This window comes from Dunckerocampus dactyliophorus, chromosome 1 (assembly GCF_027744805.1).
Source record: "Dunckerocampus dactyliophorus isolate RoL2022-P2 chromosome 1, RoL_Ddac_1.1, whole genome shotgun sequence".
NCBI lineage: Eukaryota > Metazoa > Chordata > Actinopteri > Syngnathiformes > Syngnathidae > Dunckerocampus > Dunckerocampus dactyliophorus.
In genome coordinates, this window is record NC_072819.1 from 37845844 (window position 1) to 37872075 (window position 26232).

At 41.1% G+C, this 26232-nt stretch overlaps 1 protein-coding gene across 1 annotated transcript in view; it reads left to right on the forward strand.

Moving 5' to 3' along the window:
• Window positions 1–26232, forward strand: part of plxnd1 (plexin D1) — an 81930-nt gene that overhangs the window by 27097 nt on the left and 28601 nt on the right. Inside the window, exons 8-18 of the mRNA XM_054783065.1 lie at window positions 1366–1465; window positions 3016–3114; window positions 4601–4690; window positions 4994–5093; window positions 7374–7531; window positions 14798–14943; window positions 18907–19012; window positions 21657–21796; window positions 23187–23366; window positions 23533–23617; window positions 23704–23973. Coding sequence (XP_054639040.1) covers window positions 1366–1465; window positions 3016–3114; window positions 4601–4690; window positions 4994–5093; window positions 7374–7531; window positions 14798–14943; window positions 18907–19012; window positions 21657–21796; window positions 23187–23366; window positions 23533–23617; window positions 23704–23973 — 1474 coding nt within the window. The remainder of the gene's footprint in view (window positions 1–1365; window positions 1466–3015; window positions 3115–4600; window positions 4691–4993; window positions 5094–7373; window positions 7532–14797; window positions 14944–18906; window positions 19013–21656; window positions 21797–23186; window positions 23367–23532; window positions 23618–23703; window positions 23974–26232) is intronic.

The window sequence follows — 26232 nt, forward strand, 5'->3', positions numbered from 1 at the left end:
TATTGTCCAACTCTTAATTTCTGATTCCGATATCAACCGATACTGATATGTGTAACAGGACTGGACTTATTACCTTATTATGAATTATTATTACTATGCATTGTTATTATTTATGATGTATTATTGCACTGATCTGACATGCAAAATGTGACGTGATCTGTTCCTTATTTATTTGTTTCTATTGTTTCTATCTATCTATCTATCTATCTATCTATCTATCTATCTATCTATCTATCTATCTATCTATCTGTCTGTCTGTCTATCTATCTATCTATCTATCTATCTATCTATCTATCTATCTATCTATCTATCTATCTATCTATCATGGAATTAACACCGCCACCACGAGTGCCTTTCAAGCAGGTTTGTTTGTTTACAGTATTTAAGCACATTTTTACATGCCATGAGAGTGACGTCCCGCATCGGTGTGATTCCGTGTATACCCATTGATATCGAGGCGGCAGAGCCAGGACTAAGATGAAAGTCAAGCGGCTAGCAAGGAAGTGGAGATTGAAGCATTCGGTACCTTCTATTATTGTGAGAAACGTGAATTCACTACCGAGCAACAGCGTTAGGCCGATATGATCGGACATCACCAGTAATATATTTTATTATATTTTCTTTACTATACTGATTATAATCCCTCAAGGGGAAATTTAATTCAAAATGTGGTAAATAAGTTTGTGAAGTGATCCACTGTGTCAACCCACCTTGCATGTGTCTGTCCTGTTCAGCAGCGCTGGTGCCTATCCCAGCTGATCACTGGATTGATTGCCTGTCAATCACAGGGCACATACTGTATAAACAAACAACCATTCAGCCAAGTGAACCACTGCGGCGACCTCATATGTTCATTCAAAATGAACAGAAAACCTGAACTTGTCTCACATGTGGAGTCCCACAGAGAACTGTTGTCATCTCCAAAACTAAAAAGGTAGACTAGCATGAACTCAGCTAATCTTACCTTTTGACCTTGCCGCTATTTTGGCAACCTTGTGGTGGACATCATTCAAAAGTCACCTCACTGAGATGACAAAGATCTGTTTTGTGTTATGAAAGGGGTTGCTCAGGAAGAAAAAAACACTTCCACTGTGAACTTTAAAATCATGTTCAAATGCACAAACCTCATACTCCTTTATAATGGGCTTGAATATCATCATTGACTGTTTGGATAAAGAAGTGCTTTCAAATTGTGTTCATGTTAACCTCCTGGCTGGACATGTTGAAACATATGCTATGTGACTAATCATCACATCCTTTTTGTGTAGCTCAGCTTTGGGCTTCGCAATCAGTTTACTGTGCAACAAATGAGATGATTGCGCATACACATGATCTGACCCTTGCCTTTTTGTTTGTGTCCATCAGGTGTGTTAGCTGCCTGAGCACAAGGTGGAAATGCTACTGGGACCAGGAGAACCACCAATGTGTCTCCAGTAAAGAGGACTCAAAGCACAACTTGCTGGAGGTGAGTTACACAGATGCTCTCAGGATCTCGTAGTATTAGAAGTCTGTCGCCCACAGCCTCAGATGAAAGCCAGACCTTCTCATTTACAACATTTGAATGTGTGCTGCCATGATCTGAATCAGTCAGGGCCTGACAAGAACAAGCATGCAGAGTTTCAGGGCAAGGTTATGAGGATATGAAGGCAGAATGTTGAAATAAGAAAGACCGCCATAAAATGAAGGTGTCTGCTGTAAAAACAAATACCTTAAAGACCTTTCTCTTTTTAGTTTGATAGCATGTGGAGGAGCAGATCCATAATAATGCCATCATTTACTAAACATCTATTCTTTAAAATAAATAAGGTGCTTACACTGACATATAATAATATACAACATGTACTACCTGAATATGAAACTGTACTTTTTCTCCAAGAAAAAGTCTGAAAAAGACCGGTCATCTTACACTTTGAGATTTATTCATGCAAACCAACATGAGCCGCCAAATGACCTCTCTCCAAGATAGTCAGAGCTTTTTTTCCTGTCACTCACAGGCCCAATGACCTCTGACCCAACTTTTTCATAGAGTGCAGAGTGTTTCGTCTGCGTTGTGGGTTTTGTCGGGGGGAGGGCTTGTGGCCGTGCAGTGTTCGGAGTCGCTTGGTTGGGTATTGTTTACTGCATTGGCAGTGAGCAACAGCTGGCTGCCAATACAGTAGCTAGTAGCTAGCAGTTTGCTTGCTAGCCATGACTACAACAGGAAGACGATCTACAGCCAATCAGGACGCAGAAGACTACAACACTCAACTTCCCACAATGCAGTTCTTCTTAAAGGGTTCGGGTTAAAGGGTTCGGCCTGTAGCAGCGTTGTTATGCTGTAAAATTGTTTTTATGAAGCACTAAAATTGCATTTTAAAAAATCAGCGAAAGCGCGAATCCGCAAAATGTGAAGCGAGGGAACACTGTAGTTTGGTTGAGGAGGTCAGTTTGTAATGTCCTGTCACACTTAAACAGGGAGACATTGTGACTCACAGTGGTCTGATGACCTGATGGTCAAACTGCTCATTGTCCTAAGAATTAGAAGGCTTTATTGCTGTGGAAGTCCACTGGTTTTGCATCACAAGACCCTTTGAAAAATGGAAGGATTTGGCTTCAGTTGAATTAGTGAAGTAATGGATGTTTGATATGGATCATTGGATATTTGGGAGCAGATGTAGCGCATTCATGTTTGCCTTTTAAAGTCTCAAAGCCCAAAAAATTACATAGGAAGCACGATGTGTTTTAAGTGGCGTCATTTCTAAATATGACACAAGAGGAGGTGGTGGGTATTTTCCCTTCTGCTGATCCTGTCATAGTGTCCAGTGGGTCTGTTATTCTAATCCCTCATCGTCTTTCTATTTGAAGCCATTGTTGTTTCCTTCCAAGTGAGACTTCACCCTCTCATTTCCTCCTACCTCCTCCAGATAAACAGGAAACGTATTTTGGTTTGCGGATGTATGCAGCAAAGCTATTGTCTTTTTCTAACTGCTCGATGTCACTTCCTGCGCCCCCATATACCCCTCCACCTCACCACAGCATGCAGTTTCCTGTCCCAGCTTGGTGGCCACAGAGGTTCCTCCATCGCCATCGGGGGCAGCCCAAGACTTCACCATAACCCTGAACAATATCCAGGAGGTAGCACACAGACACACACATGGTCCACCTCTGAAGCTGGACTTTGGCCAATATACATGTTGTGAAAATAAGTGGAATAAAACAGAAGCATATGGTGTGTTTGCGTCAAGCTGAGCGAGGCACAGATGGAAATTTTTGTGCTGTGATTTTGGTCTGTAAATGAGCAAAAACTGAGGCAGGCTGATGTGCACGTTGTGAGAATGAAGAACGAGCAAGGATTTTTTGCTTACGTTGCTCACTGTCCACTGAGTGATGTCTCTGTCAGCAGACAGGGCAACCAGGCAGAACAACACATTCAATTAAAAAACTAATTTTCTCATCCTTAATCCTAATCTGAATGTAGGCATGTTCACTGATAAGGACATTTTTTGAAATGTGTCTGTAGACAAGATGTCTGTGTAGATTCTCAGTCGTCCAGGTCATGGTAATCCACAAAGGTTGAATCGAGGCAACTGGACTTTTATTGTTTGTTGAAGACATTCCACCTTTAATCCAAAAGGCTTCTTCAATTCTGAATGTTAAGTGTGGAGTATCCCTGTTTATGTCTCTTCTGGGTGTATCACTGACTAACTGTTTTGCCACCAGATGGGCAAACAACCTATTGTTATGGAGCCACACCCAACAACAACCACAATAACAGCTTGATTGTGGCCACCCCTGTGGGACATACCCACCAGAGACGGAAGGTGAAACATTTTCAGCAAACAAGAAGAGTCTCGTTCCTCAATTCAACCTTTGCGGCTTGTCTGAAGACAAGTTGCCAGGTGGTCCCTTGTCTAACCTTGCTGGCCTTTCAGGCCCTTTTCCTGGGTGTTGCTATGGGGACAGACTTTGAGTTACATACAAATGTGTACACACACACTCAGGGAAGCTTGACTATAAGTGAACGTTCACACGACTTGTACGTTTCATTGTGGAAGTCCAAACTGACGTTGTTTGAGTTAACGACTCCATCCAGTCAACATTGCGGTGAATTTGTGTCACTTACACTTGGTCTCTGTGGTGAAGGAATCACCAACTCAGAGATGCTTGTGGAGTTTGTGGGAGTGAAATTGGATTTGGTTCTCACACGGTGGAGGCCGGGGGATGGGGGTTAGAATACATTTAAATAAACAGTGATAAACATTCTCACTGATACTCGTAGCCACATATTTGGCCTAAAATCATCAGACCAAATGCCAGAAAACTCCAGTTTAAAAGTCAACTTCTCATAGTTGAGATTTGGCTTTAATTTAAGAAGAATTAATTCATAGCCATTGATCTGGCTCCCAGATGACTTGCTGAGGTGTAGTCCATATGCGTATGAATATGAATCTAGAATGGATTCCATATTCCCCTGGCAGGGCCAGTTACTTTCTCCTGCTACTCTAAGTCATCAATTGTTACCAAACATTTATTTATTTTTTCAGTATGCTGGAAACGGCATGAGATCGCTATGTCCTAGCTGATAATTGCTTATTGCTGGGCATGGTGTTTTTCATTACAGGGGGAGGAGCTTGAGTGTGACTTTGGGACAGAGCAGCGATACAAAGCCACATGGCTGAACAGCTCTACAGTCAAGTGCAGTGGTGTGACAGTAAGTGCCGACAATTACCTACCACAAATAGCCAGTAAGTCAATTTAGAACAACAAAAGCATTTTAGCGCTTGCTAATTTCCAGTAGCAGTGGTTTCATTGTGACCAAGTTGAAGCCCAATCATAAGTACAATGTAAAAATGTCATACTGCTCCTAACTACTGCCCCTAACAAGGCAAGGCAAGTTTATTTATAGAGCACAATTCATACACAAGGTAATTCAAAGTGCTTTACAGAAAAGAAGGGTAAAATCACTTCATAAGATCATTCCATCTACATGTATCTACCTTTGTGTCCATTGTAGCTGTCCACCAGTCAGAGGAGTCACATTTACCACCTCAACCTGAGGAGGAGAAGATTCCTTAGCGATGGCATTTTTGTGGACAGCCCCCACCCTATGAAAGGTAAGTCATGATCATTATCTAACACATCTGTTCATTAGTACCTCGGTTTTCATGAATTGTACAAAACTAATGTAAATCCTATTAATCCATTCCAAACACCCAGAAATATTAACACAAAACATATTTTATAGATAATATTGTAGTTTTACATGCAGAAAACAACGTGCATTTAACATCACTTTTACATTTTTGGAGACACCTTGTGGCAAAGATGTGATGATGAGCGGTGAGAGAGTGGAAAGAACAGGAAAGTCACTTTGCTATGACTTCTTCTTTCTTGAATTTACCGTAATTTCCAGTCTATAAACCGCTACTTTTTTGTTACTCTCTTTTACTTCAGAACTACTACTAATTGTTTAAAATAAAAAACAACAGTTATTTTAACATCCCATAATGGAGTTCTTCCCAGCAAAGCATTTAATTGGTTATGGCTGCCAGAGGAGCCCAGAGCCCAGTGGGAGGCTGACATCATAAGCAGCCATAACCAATTAAATGCTTTGCTGGGACAAAATGCAGGATGGGATGAAGTTAAAACAGCTGTTTTTTTAAATTTCAAACTCGTATTGGTACTTGTATTGTATATTTCTTACCTAGCTTTTTAGTGTTAAGTTGCTGCGTGATGATTTTTGTGTTCTTTGTAAAATTATACTGTGAGTCAGACGGTTATATTGAGTAATGACCTCCTGCGATTTCCAATGGGTTGACAAGCTTGTTGTGAGTTGTCTCATAGCTCATGATTGGCTCCTGTCAAATAAAGAGCTACGTCCTCACGGACACGTGCGCGCCACAATGTACCATTTTGATGTGGACATGTGCAGCTTATAGTCCAGCTTATATATGTACAAATCTGTTTTTCTCTCTAAATTTAGTGGGTGCGGCTTAAACGCTGGTGCGTCTTATATACCAGAAATTATGGTAATAGTGTTTCTTACCTTCTTTATCAAAGCGACGGGACTTGCAACTTTTTTTTAGCCTTATGGTGGCCTATTTTGCAACCGTACTTGATAAAAAAAGTAGAGACTTGTGGTGTATGTCTTATTGAGCAAAGAACTACAGAGTCAACTGGTGATGACACCAAAGAGGGGCGACAGAGCTGGGGGACAATGACTTCCAGGTGGGAGTTGAGAGCAGGCTGACAGGCACGTTTTGTAATAAAGACGAGCACAGTTGGACTTACGCAGTGTATTAATAACACAGCAAGACTGAGTCGTAGTATACAAAGTATTGTGAGATTTGGTGTTGGGCGTGTGATCCAAGTTGTAATAAACAAGCAAAGTTACCAAAATATCCTTACCAAAGGATATACTGTAAAACAACAGTTTGTTACATACAATACAGTATGGTAACCGAGACAGTGTACAGGAACCGAGGCAAAATCTTGGCTAAAATTTTTGTCGACAACCGATTCATACGAAACAGGGCCTTCCCAAATCTGAGGTTTGACTGTGTTGTAAAAGAAAAAAAACATCTTCCACACTGAGGTTCTATGTTGTGTTCACAGTATAATTATAGACTTTCAAGGATAATAACTTCCACCTCTGCTCCCAGAATGCATTTCACCTGTGTTAAAACAATGTCTGCTGAGATTGTTGCATTTAATTAAACCAGGAGACAGATACGGATTCAAAGACAAACACTATTAGGCTGTCACTCTCTTGTAATAAAAGTACTCTGTGTATTGCAACATATAATTTGACAACAATTGCTAATTTACCATAATTTTATATTCAGTCTGCGCTAATTACACATAATGATTGTCGGATATAGATGGAATTTAAGGTGTCCAATGGCTTGTCCACTTGTAGAGGTGCAAGCACACTTAGATGGCCATGACAACAGAGAGTTGATATGAAGCACTGTTGAACTTGGCGTGCTGTCAGTGGTAAAGTTACGAGCCAGGCCTTCCCTCTCCCAGGCCCAGATGTGAGGCTCACAGGCCGTGTGAACGCACAGCCCGAGGCCGGCGCCAAATTTTGCATGGTTAACGGACATGACGAGTGCTTCATAACAAGCTGAGTCATCACAAGTGGAAAAGAAAAACAAAACAGACTTAATGGGATACATACACAGTCTGATATGGAGATGCACACACAGGGAGATGCATGGGAGGCACAAAAATGACTTTCTTTGTTCTCCCCCAGCTTTGTTTCTTTTCTCTTTTGTTTTTACAGCCATGTGTGCATTATCCTACTGTCAATTTGGAGTTATGCTGCCCACATTGTTTGGATAAACTAGAAAAGAAAAAAAAAGTTAATTAACCTTCTCTGTATCTCCCTCTAGTGGAGGTGTACAACTGTGGCGTGGGTAGCACTGATTGTTCTCAATGCTGGGGCCGTGAGGATCAGGGACATCTCTGCGGCTGGTGTGAAAACAGCTGCAGACTGAGGGATGCCTGCCAGCCAATCAAAGATCAATGTCCAGCTCCAGAGATCCATAAGGTAAGAGCACAGTGGACTACAAGTAGTTGCATTCATAGACTCCACCTCCTCTCTCTAGGGCAGGGGTGTCCAAACTTTTTCCAGCAAGGGCCACGTACTGAAAAATGAAAGGATGCAAGGGCCGCTTTGATATTTTGTAAACCAACACATAGAGATATGCTAAGAAGTTATATGTAGCTCAAGAAAAAAAATGCATTTCATCTCTGTAATATAGGTGAAATGCTACTAAAAATGACTTTTTTCCATAATAAGACAATTTTATTCTTTTAAAATTGCGACTTTTGTTCTTCATTCGATTATGACTTTTTTTTTCCATTTCTGCCAATTTCTGCTAATTTTCCAACTATTTAATTTCAACTTTCCTCTTGTAAATTTTCTCCCCATAATTGTAACTTTACATCTTTTAAAATAATGTATTTTTTCTTTATTTCAACATTGTTACTAAAAATGATATTTTTCCTCATTTTACAAGTTTGTTTCATAAAATTGCAACTTGTTCTCTTTTTTTAAAATATTTTGACTTTACTCTGGTAACATTTCTGCTGTTGATTTTTTTTTTGTATAATTTTTTCAAATATTTCACCTTTCTTCTTGTATATTTTCTTCTCCTAATACTTTGACTTTATTGCCATGTTAGAAATTTGAAAACTAATTTTCCAAAATTTACAACTTTATTCACAGTTTTTGACTTAAAAAAAAACAACCTTTTTTCTTCAATATTTCAACTTCATGCTACTAAAATGCCATTTTTCCTCATACTATTACTTTATTCTTGTGAGATTATGTTTTTTTTTCCTTGCTAGATTAGAACTCTTTTCTTAATATTTTGACTTTTGATTGCTTTTCCCATTTTTGGAGCTGTTTTTTAAAGTTTCCTTGTTAAATTACATTTTTAGACTGTTCTGTGGGCCGATAAAATCACAGCCACGGGGCGCAAATGTCCCCCGGGCCGCACTTTGGACACCCCTGCTCTAGTGTGTATTATGGTGCCATATAAAAGGGAATCATGGGGTCACTCACATGGTGTGGTGCTGTCATGTCCTGTCTGTCCACTGTCAGCTGCTCGTACAATGTATGGCGGCCATTAATCAATCTAGTGTGCAATGGTGCTAACACCAGTCTTGGCCACAGTCCTCTAGGGACCCTCTCTGTTCACTCAGCAGAGAACCTTCTCCTTCACAGTTTGGACAGGACATGGAAGTCTCTTTTTGTGTAAGTAAACCACAGATAACCAGAATAAGAACTATCAGTACAGTTTTATACAGTAGACCACCCTGCTAGTTTAGCTGCCACTGTAATAGTGTAAGTTAGACAAAACAGAGCTGGAAACACTTGAGAATATGATATAAATTGCTGTTGGTAACTTTCCACTCTGGTCCTATGGCAGTAATCCATCGATTCCTTTTCTATGCCGCTTATCCAAATTGGGGTTGTGGGCGTATGCTGGAGCCTATCCCAGCTGACTGCGGGCGAGAGGCGGGGTACACCCTGGACTGGTCGCCAGCCAATGGCAGGGCACATATAGACAAACAATCATTAACACTCACATTCACATTCATACATATGTACAATTTTGAGTCGGCATTTAACCTAACATACATGTTTTTGGAATGTGGGAGGAAAGCGGAGTACCTGGAGAAAACCCAAGCGCGCACAGGGAGAACATGCAAACTCCACACAGAGATGCCCAACATAGATTCGAACCTATGGCAGTAATATGCATTATAAAATTGTCAATTACTACAACCAGCTTACAAAAAGCCTCCATTAATTTGATATTTTTTTAATCCTGGTTGTGTGCCAATATTTGACATGTTTTATAATTTATTACATACTGCATAAGTCTGCTTAAACATGGTAAATGCATAACATACAGTGATGACTGTAAAATAAAAAAGATTTACATTTGTGATACAAAATCTGTCATTTGTGAAGGTGACTGTCTATATGCGATCAACATGTAGTCAATGGTGTACCCTGCCTCTTGCCCAAAGTCAGTAGGGGTAGGCTCCAGCTCAATTACGACCCTAATGAGGACAAGTAGTAAAGAGAATAATGGAAAGGATTACTTGAGGCTGTGTTTTTTGGTCAGTAATGGGAGCGTGTTAATAGCTAAATTATTTTGTTTGCTGTTACCGTACACTATCGTGCGGGCTCAGTAGGAGGTCATGGGAAGCACGGCTCACATAAGACCCAATCGGGCTGAACTTCCTGTAGATAAAACTCTCAGTGGCCCCGGAGAATAAGCATGTCGAACAAAGCTGGTAGACACACACACAGGTCCACAATCTGTCATACAAATGGCCCTTACAGAAGAATTCATGATTATCGCTCGTCCTTTGTAGCTGTCAGCATAGTGTGACTAAAAGGATACTGGCACAGTAACTCATGTGCACCTCTTACGTGACTGAAGTTAGCTGCACTGACATTCCTCCAGCGTGGGCAGACCATTGTTGCAAGACTCCCTCCCTAACACACACATGCAAACACAAACTATTACTGACTGCCTCTGGAGAGGGGCGGGCTGCTGGAAGGATAGCGCCGCTCTGGCTCTGTAGGGTGTGTGATGCAATGTGTTGGCAGCCATGTTTTCCCAGACAATTCACCAAGGTTAGAGCTTTGGCGCCTTGCATTACTAAGGAAAAGATTAGCTTTTCATGAACACGTTTCTTTAGAGAGGTGCATTTTATCTGTTGACACCACAAACATAGAAGGTTTATCATTAAGCTTCTATGTTGAGGTCTCTACAAGATAAGTCATTTCATCCATACCGCTTGTCCTCACTAGGGTTGTGGGGGTATGCTGGAGACTATCTCAGCTGTCTTCGGGCGAGAGGCGGGATATACCTTGGACTGGTTGCCAGCAGGGCACATATAGACAAACAATAATTCACACTCACATTCATACCTATGGACAATTAAGATCTCCAATTAACCTAGCATGCATATTTTTGAAATGTGGGAGGTATACAGACTACCCGGAAAGAACCTGCACACGCGCAGGGAGAACAGTACCACACAGAGATGTTCCAACGGAGAAACAAACCTACGATCTCCTGACTGTGACGCCAACATGCTAACCACTAGGCTAAGTCATTTCAATGAAGTCACATACATTATCATGTGACTTTCTGTCTATCAGTGGTATTTTTCATAAAAAACAAAGGCTAATATTCTTTCTTTTCTGATGCACTTTTTTACCTGTAATTTAATCCACCAGCAATATACTAAACTACACAGACAGGTAGTATATGTTATTCATTATAAAATACAGCCGTCCCTCGCCACATCGCGGTTTGAATTTCGCGGCTTCACTGTCATGGTTTTTCAAAAAAATATTAATTAATAAATCATGCTGTTTCATGGTTGAGTACGCCCTATTATTAGACAAAAATATGCATATTTAAGCAAATTTTACATATTGTTTTCTAAATTAAGCATTTTCAAGCATAAAAATTGCTAAATACACTAAAATACAAATGCAGGAAATTAAGAAGACACGTTCTAATTGTGAGTGTACTATTCTACATTGGTCACTAGGTGTTAGTAATTTTTCGGTGAGACAAGCACCAGACTTGTTTCCCGAAACAACAAGCTTTTATTGCAGGTTTAAATGATCTCACAACAGGCACAGTGATAATAACATTATGTTAATAATTAATTAACTAATTGTAATAAGTCTGAACCCCAGACGTCACTTCCTGTCCTCTAACACTTCCGGAACACATTTATTGCGACACATGCAAGCACGAGTTTTAGTTATGGTTTACATGGCTTATTTTCTCAGTTTATTTTTCCTATATTGAGTAATACGAATGTAAAGGTGACTATGTGGGTGTTATTTTATGTCTACAAGGCTCTAATAATTAAAAAAACATATATACGAATAGTGTAAACAAGTTTTATATGCCATAACTATTAAACTATTCCATTTATAAAGAAGGAATCTTACTTTGAGGAAATTCACTTATAGTCTGGAACCAATTAACCGCAATAAACCAGGGATTGTTGTTTTAGTTATTTAGCTAGTATAGCAATACACAGTAATCAACAGTACCACAACAGGATTTGTTTGTTTGTTGCCCTGTCACCAATAAAAAAAATGTTGGTATTGGTATAACTGCGGCACAGGGCTCTGGTGCCCCGCAGAGCCAAGAAAGGACAGGGACAAAGTCAGACACATAGTAAGGAATGTTTTGCATTATGAGACAATCGCAGTGATTCACTGTGCTAAAGAATGTGTTGAAATGAAAACAAATCAACCACAGTTCTATCTGCTGGAGCTCGTGGGGCACTTCCCAAGTTGCCCCTAACACATGATTTGCACCTTGTTTTTTTGCTCAGTTAAGTTATTCTGTTGTAATCCTAACTGTGGGTTTGTCCACTACTTAAAACAACAGTGCTGAGAGCTATTTGTCTGGGCATCCAAAACAGGAAGTGCTAAACATAGTTTATCTGTGACATGAAAACGGAATGAGGCATTACAAGGCTGGGGGGGAAGGTTGGTCAGAGAGAGCGCGGAAAAGCATCCAGTGTCATCAGAATGCTTTTCCTGTATTTGTTCTCAGCTTCTCTTTGATTTCCTTGAGGGAACCGCACATGAAAGCTGAAACAATCTATAAAAACAACATTTGATCAAGGTTGTAGCTGCATGAACAATGCGTCTGAATGCAAGGAAACAGTGCAGTCATCATTCTGAGCTGAGGTGTGTGTAGACACATTTCCACCCTGTGATCTCCGTGGAGGCCTGGTGGAGGCTGAGCTGTAAATCAAACCTCACAGACTTGTAAGAGGTGCAAATGAACAGCACGCCAGCTGATGTTGATGTCAGCGCTCCACAACACCACAGAGACGTACATTGTGATGATAATAAATAACTGTACTTTCTGCTGAGCTCTATCGAGAGGCCAGACGCCCCAGCATGCCATGTTGTATGCATTTAAAGTGTGGGCGTCACATGTGTAAGGAGGAATGTGGATTTGCGTTTGTGAATGTGAACAGCATGTATGTGGTGGAGGTAACAGCCTGGTGGCCTCACAGGCGGGTGTAATGTAACCACAAAAACATTACCATGATTTCCTGTGTTGTAGATGTCAAATAAAACGTGTGGTTTTGTTTCCACCAGTGTGTTTTTGCACCACAATAAAAAGCTTTACTTACTGAACCAGCTGAATATTTTACTGAGCCCAACACTGTCACTCTTGGAGGCATCAGATTATCAGCATGCAGAGACTTACCTTACCCTCTCACCTAGACCAAACAGAAGTGCTGTTTTCATTCTTAGGTGCAGCTCCTAACAGGGCTGGAGCCAAGCTAATAACACAGAGGTGTCACAGCGACCGCAGCTCGGCCAGGGGTCATTAAAAAAATAGCTCTATTGGCAAGATCATGGATTTCTCCCGTCTGGGTGTCTGAGATTCTATCTTTAACTGAGATGTCCTCTCCTTCCTCTCGGAGACTGTGAATAAGGAGGGTTGAAGGCAAGGGCTCAAATGATGTTTGAGAGTGGGAACAGCAGCAGAAATGGCTAGCGAAGAATTTGTCAGACACATGAAAACATGAAAGGGAGTAACTCTTTGCATTAATTCCCCTGTTGAGGCACTGCACTCTCTCCTGTACTGCCATCAGCATTCACTGTGCTCTCTGTTCCCCAAATTGGCTTCACACTCATGCACCTATCTGCTGTGCTCTCCATCGCGCCTCTCTCACTCTGCCTGTCTCTTGTGGGATGTGAAGGGGGCTCTTAAGCTGCTCTTTATTTGCATGTGCTTTAGAGGAGTCAAGGCTGAAAAGGCTCAGACAGTTAAGAGTCGGCTTTGTGTGCGTGTATACCGAGATTGTGGGTCCTTTCAATTGGATCTTGGTGTTTAGTAGGTGAGCACTTAGACTAAACCAGCGGTCGGCAAACTGAGGCTCCAGAGCCGCATGTGGCTCTTCAACCTCCTTGTTGCAGCTCCCACGCCAAACTCTGTTATTTTTTTTTTACACCGAAGAGGAGGATTTGTGCGTTTTCGAAAAGAATGCATCTACACTGCATTCTCACTGCTGATTGGATGAGCAAGGGAAGGGGGAATGGGTCAGTTTTGTTCAGTCAGTGAGACACGAAAAAGAAATCTTGACAGTGTGCTACCCCGCGGTAAGCTAGCCATTACCGTGAATACGTCCCTCAAAAGAAAAATATCGGAAGAAAATATCGAGTTTAATTCTGAATGGATATATTCCTTTGCCTTCACTGCCCTGTGTGCTTGATATGTGGCGAGAAATTAGCAAACAACAAAAAATGTTACACTGAAAGACATTTTCAAAACAAGCACTCAGCTTTTTCTGAAAAGTACCCAACTGCAGATGGGTGTAAGGGAGCGATTTCGGAACTACTACCAAAGGTTGAGCAGAGCAAACATACTATCAAGAAGTAGGTGAAGGCTCCAAAATGAACTACAGCTGCTAGCGTTGTGACTGCGTTGGAGATCGTAAGGAGGAGGAAGCCATTCACAGATGGAGAACACATGAATTAATCGTTCATACAAATATCACAGCATCTGTTCTCTGAATTCCAAAAAAATAAACAAGAAATGATTGTTATTATTACTATTAATTATTCAGAAAATGAAATAAATGCTCCTCCCTGTAAAAACAGTCAAGATCAGGACCAATAGAATGACAATAAACGTCATCGTAGGCAAATTGATGACATTCATTCAGTGCAAGCATATTGAATTGCCTGTGATGAGTCGAGTGATGTAAACGATATTGAGCAGACATACTGATATGCAGATATGTGAACTGTGATGGGCTTTTTAATGTTTAAGTTGGCTACATTTTCTTTTCATTTTACACAAACACGGGAAAAACTCCAAAAAGCCTACATAGTTTGGTGTTTAAATTATTTCAAAGTAGGCCTACACATGCACTCTGCACTTCTGTTAGTTGAATTCTGTTTTTGTAACAGGTAAAATTTGAAAAAGATTGCATTTTAAAAGTTTATAAGCTGTGTCATGTTTTGCGGCACCAGACAATTTTTCCTTCCTGGAAGAGAAGGAGCAAAATGGCTTTTTTGATGCTCAAGATTGCCGACCCCTACACTAAACACTTCAATCTTCAATCTTCAATCTTTGCATGGCTCTCCACATTAGCAACATTACTCTTAGTGTTTATTATCATTTATAGCTGTAGTCCGGCTTTCGCCTAAGGTTGATAACTGGTCATCTCTGACATTTTCACAGACTTTTCTTTCTCCTTGTTCACAGCTTCACTCTGTCTTTTTCAGATCTTTCCCATGAGGGGCCCAGTAGACGGAGGCACCCGCCTGACGGTACAAGGCAAGAACCTGGGGCGCAGGGCAGAAGCAGTCAAAGTCTCCATTGGAGAAGTACCCTGCGCTCTCCTGTCTGAGCTCTACATCGTCTCTACTGAGTAAGAACAAAAACCATTTAACAGTGATGTGCAAATTAGCATGTGCCATCTCCAAGTGTTGAAATAGTATAGACGGGAAAATCTGGTTTTCGAAACTGTTATGTGCAGATGAAATTATATGTACGATAGCATGTTGTCATGGAAACCCACCATGATGTCTGGCAGGTAAGTGGTCAGGGGCAGTAAGAGCATTGATGTGAGAGTGTCTTAGTCATGTGCAAAGCATGTTATCTGAAAAGAAAAGACAAGAGAAAACAAAACGGAGGTCTGAGTTCGACCTGTTTCATTAATTTCACCAGCCACACTGTAAGCCACACTTATTGACTGGGTGAAGCAAGGGTGATAAAACAGCAACACAAATCTACTAGAGGTTACATTCAACTGAACAATGACTCTGTCTGCTCTATTAAAATAATGCAAAACAGGTCATATGAGATAAACATACTTGTTTGTTTTTGCCAATATTTTAAGTCTAGAATCTAGAGAAGCCAAGACAAAATACTGATGATGGACATTTTTTGGGTTACCTTTTGTAGCTACATGAGAGAGGCAAAACAATAGGAACACCTCTTAGTCTGATGTCTTGTACTCCCCCAACTCAATAGTGTTATCTTATCTTCTTTATCAAATAGCTGGTAATCACAACTTTTTTTGGGCCCCATGGCGGATTATTTAGCAGTTGTGTTAATAAAAAAAAAAATGCTCGGACAGTGAGTCACCAACGCTTAGGGTGCTTTGTTTGGGCACTCGATTCTGTGAAATCTACGGTACAGGGCAAATGGACTAGTTTGTTACCAGCAATATTGTAAAATAACCGAGACGGGCAAGATTTCGGCGAAAATTTTCATCAAAAACCAAATTATATGAAAACTGTGGAATTTTAAAACCGAGGTTTGAGTCTACTCGTAAAAAAATAAAAATGTGTCGTCACGACAGATAGAGAATTCATATTAGTTTGTGTATGCATTATGCATCATAGGTGTATTCAACAGGAAACAATATGTCTAATAAGATATATGTTGTTGCCCTGACGAGGGTACATGTGCTGTCAAATGCCATCTGTATTTGTTTTTTTATATAGAGTTATGAACTCCAGGTGTACCTACTGTTGTGGCCTGTGCGTGCAGATCACCATCATTGACTTCATAAGAAAAATGCAATGTCACAGCTTGCATGTTTATTATTTATTATGGTACATACTACTGTTGGTATGCAGCACACCTCTTACTTTAAATGACTCCATAGCTCAGGGACTATCACACCGTAACCATGGAGACAGCAGGGCCAGCCGTCATAACAGAGTCGGGTAGAAGCCAGTAACTCTACAGTTACATGCAAACTTCTTCTTGCTATGAGGAGCTCAAATGGAACTGTTTATCTATTCGCGCTCCAGTGAAGCCAATCATTGTGTTAAAACCAGCGTGGGTGTGACCTGTGGGTCCAAACTGTCAATCCAGCTGCCGAAAACATTCTCCCAGAATGCATATGTACAATACACAGCGAATCGCATTTCACTCCTGGGATGATCTCATCTTGTATCATCATTTTTCATTGGCTGCTTGTTATGACAGCAAAGCGTATCCTCAACAAATCATAACATGTCACCGCATCCAACATTGTCAGCATATCTAGTGTGTACGCTGGCTGTTTGATGTAATTGGATGTGATTCTCTGTCATCACATTAATTTAAAGCCTTCCGCTTTACCGGTCAAGCCTTAACCAAGCTAATGTCCACACTTCACCAAAAATGTACACACTTTGAGATTTAAACCTTTGCTTGCAAAAACACACACCTGCACATGTAACCTCATCCAGCGGGGCTGTTGAGACAGGTGTGTGTGTGTGTGTGTGTGCTTGCAGAGAGGTGAGAGTTCACATATGGGTACCAAAAGGGAAAGGCACACTTGTGAGGTGTCAACATTGTAATTAATGGCACAGTCAAGTTGAGATGTACCTCATTTCTTGGAGTGCTCCTCTGGATATTCACCTCAGATTGCCCTCATTATCATCCTCATTGAGGTACCCTGCCCATTTAGTGAGAGTCAGACAACACGCCATCAGCCAAACACACACAGACCTGATTGTTGATGATCCTCATCATCTACTCGAGGGAAATGATCAGAGACAACTTCACAACTAGCCAAAACATCGCCCTCTGAAGCCAATAACATCTCAGCAGTGGGGTGGCACAGGAATGTGGCTCAGGGGTCAGTCATGGTCTTGTCTGCTTCTGTTTGGAGTGTGCCTGTCCTTTCTCTTGGCTTCTAGTAAATTATCGTCATGCTTAGCACACACACAGTGTATTACGTAAAGGCAACAGGCGGATTTCACCATAGTTTCTACGTCTCTCAATAAATTTACTTTGCTGGCGTGATGTTATGTGTAGATGCTTTCTGTATCAGGTTTAAGACCTACAGTAACTCCACAGGATCCATCTGGTTAGATATATTTAATATGTCACATTGGTCATGTCTCTGTCTGAATGTGAAATGATGCAGCAGCCCATGACTGGCAGTCTTAATTGTTATTACACACGCTTTATTATACGCTTTATTATACACGCTTCTGATGCTCTTGTAATTAATAAGTACATAGTCAGTGCAAATTGGCAAAGATGATTTTTATTGGTTTATTTGTTGTGTTATTTATGTATGTGGTTTCTTTTATGCTGCTGGGGTTCTGGTTTGGATGCAATTTAAAACATATGCTCCATCTTTGTTATTTTAGTTGAAGCAGCTTAAGGCACTGACATTAGAGAGAGAGATTGACCACAAGAATCAACTGTGTCTGAGACTAAATTTCAACACACAGCAAAAAAATAAACCAACCTCAACCAAGGCAGAACAAAATGCCAAATAGTTATAGACTTGTGGTTAATAAAAGAAGAATTTTGAAATCATTGTTCCAGCGTGACTGTATACCAGTATACAAAGCAAAGTCCATAAAGAAATGATTGGATGAGTTTGCTGTGGAAGAACGTGACCCTGTCCAACAGAGATGATGGGCAGGCCCTTTCTCTGACCTCACAAATGTTATTCTGGATGAATGACAACAGCGTGAAGAAAAACTTACCAGTGTGGAAGCAAAACGGCAACCAACTGTATATTTTCTTTCATTTTCATTTCCTGTGGGGGTAATAGCTTTGGAATGACCACAGATGAAGAAGAAATAAAGAGCCATAAATATAGAAATAATGTCATTTCTTTGTGACAACACACCACCAAAATTGGGACCATGGATGCCCAGGATGGGAAAACAGCGCTGCTATAGTCTAACTGTGAGCTCAGCTTGTCAGAGGTCTAAAAATACACTCAACTCTTCCTGAGCAGTGCCGCTCTTAGCCTCGACAGCTCCACCTCAGCCAAGCCCCATTCTACACTCCCCCGCATGTCTTTCTGCCCCTCCCACATGAGCCACAGCTCCGCCACATATGTAAATCCTCCACAATTCCTCTGTCAATCATTCGATCCAAGTACCTGACTAAATAAGCCCACAAAATGTCAAATAGAGACCGGATTCAGGAAGGAAGTACTGGTTTGTTCTCGCCCACCCCAGTACAGCTGTGGGGTCGTCCCTGCACTCTTGGTTGCTGTGCTGGGTTCAGCACGTTGCCATTAATATTAGACGAGTGCACACTGATGACACAAGGCTTAATCACAGCCAGCAGGCAAGCTAACAAGCCTTCTGTGTGGCTCCACACATCTGGTCCGAGATGCTGTGAACCTTACATCTCTTAATATCGCAAGGCTTATTGGATTTCACATGTAAATGCAATATGGTTTGATGAATGAGTTCATAAGCACCAGCGTCCAACATTAGTCATGTGTCTTTGTTCGTGGAATGCTAACCCCTCTTCCTGTTTCTTGTATTGTGTTGTACTGTATGTTTTTATTAAGATTGTTAGATAGGCTGAATTCTTCCAAATATTATAGACATTGGACTGTGTTGTTTAAATTGTGCAGGCTGGTGTGCGTCACTGGGAGAGCTACACATGACAGGACAGATATCGTCCAAGTGGACGTGGATCAGAGTGGGATGGGGACGTCAAAGGAGGGCTTCTCATACTTGGTAAGTATTCCCTCGTCTGATCTTTGCTCTCTTCTCTCCCCTCTGCATTCTTCTCCTCTCTCTTGTTTCCCACTCCCCACCGGGAGAAACGTCCCCAGCGAGTCAGCTGAGTGTTAACAGATGCGGTTTATGGCTGCGAAGAATGTGAGTGTGTGGGAATCTTCAAACGTTTATCTGAGCAGCAACTAAGCACCATTGTCATTTTGCACAGGCTGCCAGTAAAAACAAATAATGTCCGCCGGCTGTCCTCAGCGTCAAAGTGAGCTCGCCAGCATTGTGTTAATTGACCTCGGCCCATGCTGGTTTCCAGGAGTGGAAATACCCATAAAAACCGCTTGTGTCTTCTTATTTACAGGCAAAGAGGTTTTAATATTCAGTGAAGCTGAAGCAGTCCATCATTGGAGCAGCTTCTAGGGGCGACCCTGTCTGTGAGACAAGCCTTAGATAAATCACCCAGATCTAGAGGCTTTACCTGATACATAACGATGAGGGAAATCCAGGACAGCAAACATTACACTGCACATCTCTGGGTACCCCTTTGGCCTTCCATCCCAATGTTCGATGTTTGGTTTGAAAGCTTTTGACTGCGGGGTTTTGAAGGGAAGAGAGTGGAAGAAAGGGAAAATAGTTTGCTAGACAGGATATTTGCCTCTATCTCCTTCCTCAAACCTTAGGACGGAAACATCTGCCTCCTTACACCCGCTCAGGCGCCCAAACACACAATAGGTCTCCTCTATGAGCACGCTGAGGAAGTGAATCCTGTCAGTGAGGATGAGAGGTTTCCCCCGGAGGCGAGGTTCATGAAGGGGATAGAGGGTTCGGACGAAGCGGGAATGCTGATGCAGAGGTGCAGAGCTGGATAATCATCTTTGCACTGCAACTTGTGTGTTCATATGCATTTTATGTGTGTGTGAACAGTAGCCATCCTGCAACCTTCAGGCTGCCTTCACAAGTTTTCTGCGCTTAGTTGCTGTCACAGTCAGCAGCTGTCTCGGCCAATGTGAAAAGACAAGATATTTAAAAGTTTAATTTTGTCTCAGGGGCCACACGGTGGCCTTGTGGTTAGCATGTTGGCTGCACAGTCAGGAGACTGAGGGTTCAAACTTCCTTTTGGGCATCTCTTTGTGGATTGTGCATGTTCTCCTCATGCTTGTGTGGGTTTTCTCCAAGTACTTCCTTCCACATCCCAAAAACATGCATGTTAGGTTGATCAGACACTCTAAATCAGGGGTCTCCAACTTTTCATTAAACTACTTTGACAAAAAAAAGGTGAGAGGTGAGCTATTTATGTTTTTATTTATATGACTGACAACATTTAAATTGTATTTTATTTAAGAAGCAGCTCTACACTCAAACAGTGTGGTCTTTGTCTTTATGATATTTTCTGGTCATGTGTAATGAAATAGAGGCATAATGTCTGAATTGAACAATTGTAAAAGTACGAAGAGTTAAAGCAAATATTCTTTGACCCTTTGGTGAGCTACTCAAAATTAAATGGTACTGGCACTTGGGGTTTCCTGTTGGAGACCCCTCCTATAAATTGTTCATAGCAATGGACTCTGTCTCTTGCCTGAAGTCAGCTGGGATAGGCTCCAGCTTGCCCGTGACACTAATGAGGATAAGCAGTATAGAAAATGGATTGGTGGAGGGATGGATTTTGTGCGAACATCATGACGCACCGGAGCTAGAGATGCTCGATATTGCTTTTCTTATGTTCAATATACTAATATCGTCCAGCACTTCATTTCTGATACCAATATCAACCAATACCGATATTGACAGCAGTTCTTCCCTCAAACTAATTTCATCTAATTAACACATTATGCTCCTTTTACTGTGATGCCACTGGATACATTTCAGGATGGTACTTAGTGTTCATGAGGGCTTCCAGTACATCCTGGCGAGATTGGCAACATGGACAACATCTTCGAACTTTGCGATGACTTCCTTCTTGAATTCAATCATGGTCTTCACCCTCTTTGGAACGTTGCTGTCCCTAGCAACCTACTTTGGACTCATAGCAGCTTATTTAGAGTTTGTTGCACTTAATGAAAAAATGCACAGACAGGAGTCATCAACGCCAATGATCCTTTGTTTGTCCGGATGCCTTACATGTACAGTATGTGCCTTACAGGCTGTCGTAGTTAAGGGTTAACTTGTTAACTTGTCTTGGGGCTTGATCCAAGATGGCTGCGTAAACAAACCAAGCGCAAATACAACAGTTTGTTGCATGCACCACATTGCATGCTAACCAGGCGAGCAAAAACCAAGGCAAAACCGAGGTACCACTGTACAGTCATCCGTCGTGCTGAATTACAACAACTCTGCAAAGATGAGTGGGCCAAAATTTCTCCACAGCGCTGTAAGAGACTCATTGCAAATGCTTGATTGCAGTTGTTGCTGCTAAGGGTGGCCCAACCAGTTATTAGGTTTAGGGGGCAATCACTTTTTCACACGGGGCCATGTAGGTTAGGTTTTTTTTTCTCTCTTCATAAAAAGTTTCATTTAAAAACTATTATTTAAATTTGTTTGATGAGCTGAAACATTTAATTGTGACAAACATGCAAAAAAGTAAGAAATCAGGAAGGGGGCAAACACTTTTTCACACCATTGTATATATATTATTTCCTTTCCTCGCATTCAGGTCCCAAAGATGCTCTCTATGCATCCGGAAAAAGGCTCTCGTGCTGGGGGAACCAGAGTGACCATCACTGGGGAACACCTGGGCATTGGTTCTCATGTTAGAGTGACCGTCAACAACACGCAGGAATGCAGCATCACAGAGTGAGTACTCGTTTTACATTACTGACTAAATGCTTCAATCATTATTTGAAATTACAATGGCTGTATTGTACATTGTCTTTCCTTATTTCCTTATGTATGATTGTATAGGATACTTTTTAAATACAGTGGAACCTCGGTTAGGGTCCTTTCCGGTTTGCGTGTTTTTTGCTTAACGTAAAAGAATTTGCGCCACAATTTTGGCTCTGTTTGCATGCATTCCTTGGTTAGCGTACAATATGGCACACGGCTTGTTGTGTTATTAATTCCACTGCGTAAGTCCATTTGTATTTTTTATATATATTTTTTTTTATCAGAAAACATCCTTCCTTGTTAGCATCCTATTAGCTAGTGAACAAAATGGCAATCCTAACTGGAAGTTACATCGTCCGTCTATGATGTCATCAGCAGTCGTTAACACAAAACATTTTTATAGTTTTATAATTATAGTTTTATAATTATAGTTTTTATGTATAAAACAATTCTAAATGCATATAAAATACAAATCAAAGGGCTGAATAAACATTTAAGGTTACTTTTGCAGACACATCGTGTCTGTTTCCAAAGACACGACGTGGCAGCGAGACACTCCACGGACACCATCTTCTTGTTTTGTCATGAGTTACTTCTTCAATTCAATGGTCTTCTCGCCTTTTTATCAAAATGCTGGCACTTGCAACTTTATTTGGCTCCATTTTGGGTTGCAGTACTGAAGTGAGAAACACAATTGAATTTAAGAAACAACTCATGTCAAAACAGGAAGGTGGTGGTGGTGGTTGATTTTGCTACCACGGTGTGTCTTTGGCGACAGATTGTTCTTCAATAGAGGTAAGGTAAGTAACCTTAAATGTTCATTGATCCCTTTCATTCATCATTTATATGTATTTCTATGCATTTTTAACCATGATCTGCATGTCAAACTATATTTGTAAAACGATAAGAACGTGTTTTGTGTTAACATTTTTGGCATTCTGGAACAGATTATTGATTCGGTTAGCGTCCATTTCGGTTAGAGTCAGACCTTCTGGAACGAATTAATGATGCTAACCAAGGTTCCACTGTCGTAGACTATCGTTTTACTTTTATGGCTTACAAAATCTGTAATTGTTATGCTATATTTACTATATTGATTTAGCAACATGTCATCATCATGTTTCATTATACATTTGTATCATTATCAGGGGGTTTTTGGCTGAGAAATGTATGTTATGTTGCTTGATCAAGGGTTAATCAAGTGATACGTTTAACACTGTTTGCAACTAAAAGACTAACTTCCTCAACTTGCTTGAATCATAAATATGTAATAGATGTTCTGAATGGACACATTTATAAGCCTGATGAATCCAGTTCATTAAAGATGGTACAATGTTTAAGTCTTCCCCACCTCTTTTAGACAAACTGATGACAACATTGAGTGCACCATGCCTCCAGCTCTGCAGGCAACCAGTGAGTCAGTGGTAGTGTGTGTGGAGTTTGAGAACGTCCCCTGTCACAGTGAGGAGCTGAGCACCACATACATGTATGAGAAGAACCCCACCATCAGCTTCATCAAGCCAGATAAGAGCTTCCTCAGGTTGGTAAACATTTCAGCCCGGTTGAGTACCAGTTCTCACTCTCTCCTGGTGCAGCGTCTTCCCACTCTCTGTCATAGTATGTGTCAGAGCAGCTGTTTTCAGTGGTATACAGTATGTGTGGTTGTCTATTTGCATAGCAGTATTGTTCTGCTGTGTGTGTTGCAGTGGTGGCAGGACCATCACAGTAGCAGGCCAGGGCTTTGACCTGGTGCAGAGTGTCACCATGCAGGTGCTGGGAATTGGACAAACCGTGAGTCATCAGCCATACCATATAACAACGAGATTTCAACCTTACCATCAGACTTAATTTCCTCTCTGGTGTTTTTTTTTTTCCAGCTATGTGCAGTTCTGTCACCCTCCAGGATTACATGTCCGTCCCCGCCCTCCAACCAGTCCAAGCAGACCTCGGTACAGTTCTACCTGAATGGCGTTCTCTACATAGGGGACCGCCCCTCCTCCTCTGATAATGAGGCAGAGGAGGAGGAGGGCGAGCTACATAAAGGTCACTTCTTGTTGGAATATGTGGAGGACCCCCAGTTTTTCACCGCCAACAAGGAGAAGCTGATTAAACATCACCCAGGAGAGCAACTGACACTCATCATCAATGTGAGTCAGATTAGTGTTTCACTGGCATGCTGCTTGTCAGAGAGCAAATAATCACCCTTCATTACAAACTTATATTTATGCATCATTTTTTTTCCATGACACTGCAATAAGCACAACTCTTAAAGGTTCCCTGACATGAGTCATCAACTTTGCTTAAATATGTTATACAGTATATTGTTTGTATTTATGTTATACATTGTTTGATTTTTGAAAGCCAACAGTAAATTCCAAGTCGACGATCTACCTCAAGAAGCCTTTGTTTAGTCTGTTTTAGATAAGAGATGTCACTTCGATGACGTCACATCCAGAAATGAGGCTGAACTGCAAGAGCTAGCTCGTCATAGGTGGCGCCATGAACTGTAAATGTAATTTTTGCGAATTTACTGTTTGCTTTCAAATATCGAACAATGTAGAACATAATTACAAACAATATATAACATATTTAAGCAAAGTTGATGAATCATGTTAGGGACCCTTTCAGTTGTATTTCCCACTCTATGAGCATGAATAAAAACAAAAAACGATAACTTCCCTATGGTAAACTAATTTAATGTTTCAAGTTTAGGAGAGTGAGTTTGAGTGTGTGTTCATGCTTCTCAGTTTTGGTCCGATTAAAACGAAGTCCAGTCCGTTTGCTGTGCTTGTTTGGTTTGTTTGGTCGAGTGTGAATGCACCCTGATTGGCAGGTTGCTGACCTGTGAACTCATGCTGTTGCACTGACTCTCTGTCGCCCCTTGCCGCCCCTTGTTAGTGGTAATTGGTTCACACACTGAAGTGTAAGTGACCTCCATTTTTTTTAATGAATGAAGGAGAACGATATCCACTTTTTAGACTCACTGGTTAATGATAATCATTAAAGTGTAGAGAATATTACAGTAAACAATGGTTTACTGTAATACTCTCTTCTTTTATTCAGGTGGATATGAAATTATTGTATGACTGATTCTAAACTCTTCTAGCCCGATGTCAGCTGGGATAGGCTCCAGCATACCCAATGAGGAGAAGCGGCATAGAAAATGGATGGATTGATGCTTGTAAATGGTACTTTCTATAATTTGTGGTTTGCTAGAAGTTTAGTTTATAATATGCATATTTATAATTGAAGAAGGAAGTGAAAGAGTCATAATTGTTAGTAAGTAGCAAACATGGCTCAAATAATAATAGTAATCTTCCGAGCTTTCTGTGGTAATGTGATGAATCATCTTCAGCTATGTGTTGTAGATACTCTTGTCATAATAATTACATCGACTCTGTCACCAAAATATTGGGATGACTGGCAGAAATCACCAGGTTACCACAGTCAAAAACGCACGGAAGAAAAATATCCATGTGTAGTTGTAGCTGAAATAAAGCAGGAAATAACCAAAGAGTAGACAAAGCTAGTGATAATAAACATACACTCAAGTGAGTGAAAGAGTCGCCTGTTTATTATTTGCCTGCAAAGGAAGCTCAGCTGGAAACCTGACTGCTTCCACGGCAGGAGTCCTTGTTCCTGTATGCATATTCACATGAACCAGCGCCATATAAAACACATTAAAGGCCGCGTCCCCTGAGACACGTTGGCATCTGTTGTGGGATGGAGGTGGGGGGGTGGTATGAGGGTGCTTGGGGCAGCTCAGTGGAGGGTCCCACATTCCTGTGTTGTTGTGGCTGATCCAGGCACCTGTCTGCACGAATCCATCGACCCAGAGGGATGCCCGCTGCTGTGTGACACTGTGACATGCTCATGTTAACAGCAGCGTCTTAGGCTGATGCTGCCTTCTCTTTGCATGTTAGTGAGTGAGTCAAGATGGGGTCTCAGCAGGAATCTACCTGTCTGCATGTAACTCTTTTAGCGTGTTTTTGAAGGCTTTAAATTCAACTTGTGGCTGATCTGTAGGCAGTAGCCATGCCAGAGAAAAGGAGAGAGTGTTTGTTTATTCGGAACTTGTTGTCAACCGGCTAAGCTGGAATGTGGGTTGGTTTTGTTATCCTTGCTTATCCTTTTGTGACTAAGTGTGAATTTTTTTGTGTTGTGTCATACATATTTTACAAGATGCTTAAAATCATATTTTGTATGACAGTGTGATGCTCTTTGTGTCAGCATTTTTGTTTGCGTTTGGAAGTATTTGTTGATAGAGACCTGGGAGGTGGCATCCTGCTCTGGAGACAGGACAGGGTCCTGAGGGTGTAATCAAAGCAAGGAAGCACAGTCGGGATAAACACACATATACACACACTTCCTCACTTGTCATGCCTTTACAAAAAAAAAAAGGAAAT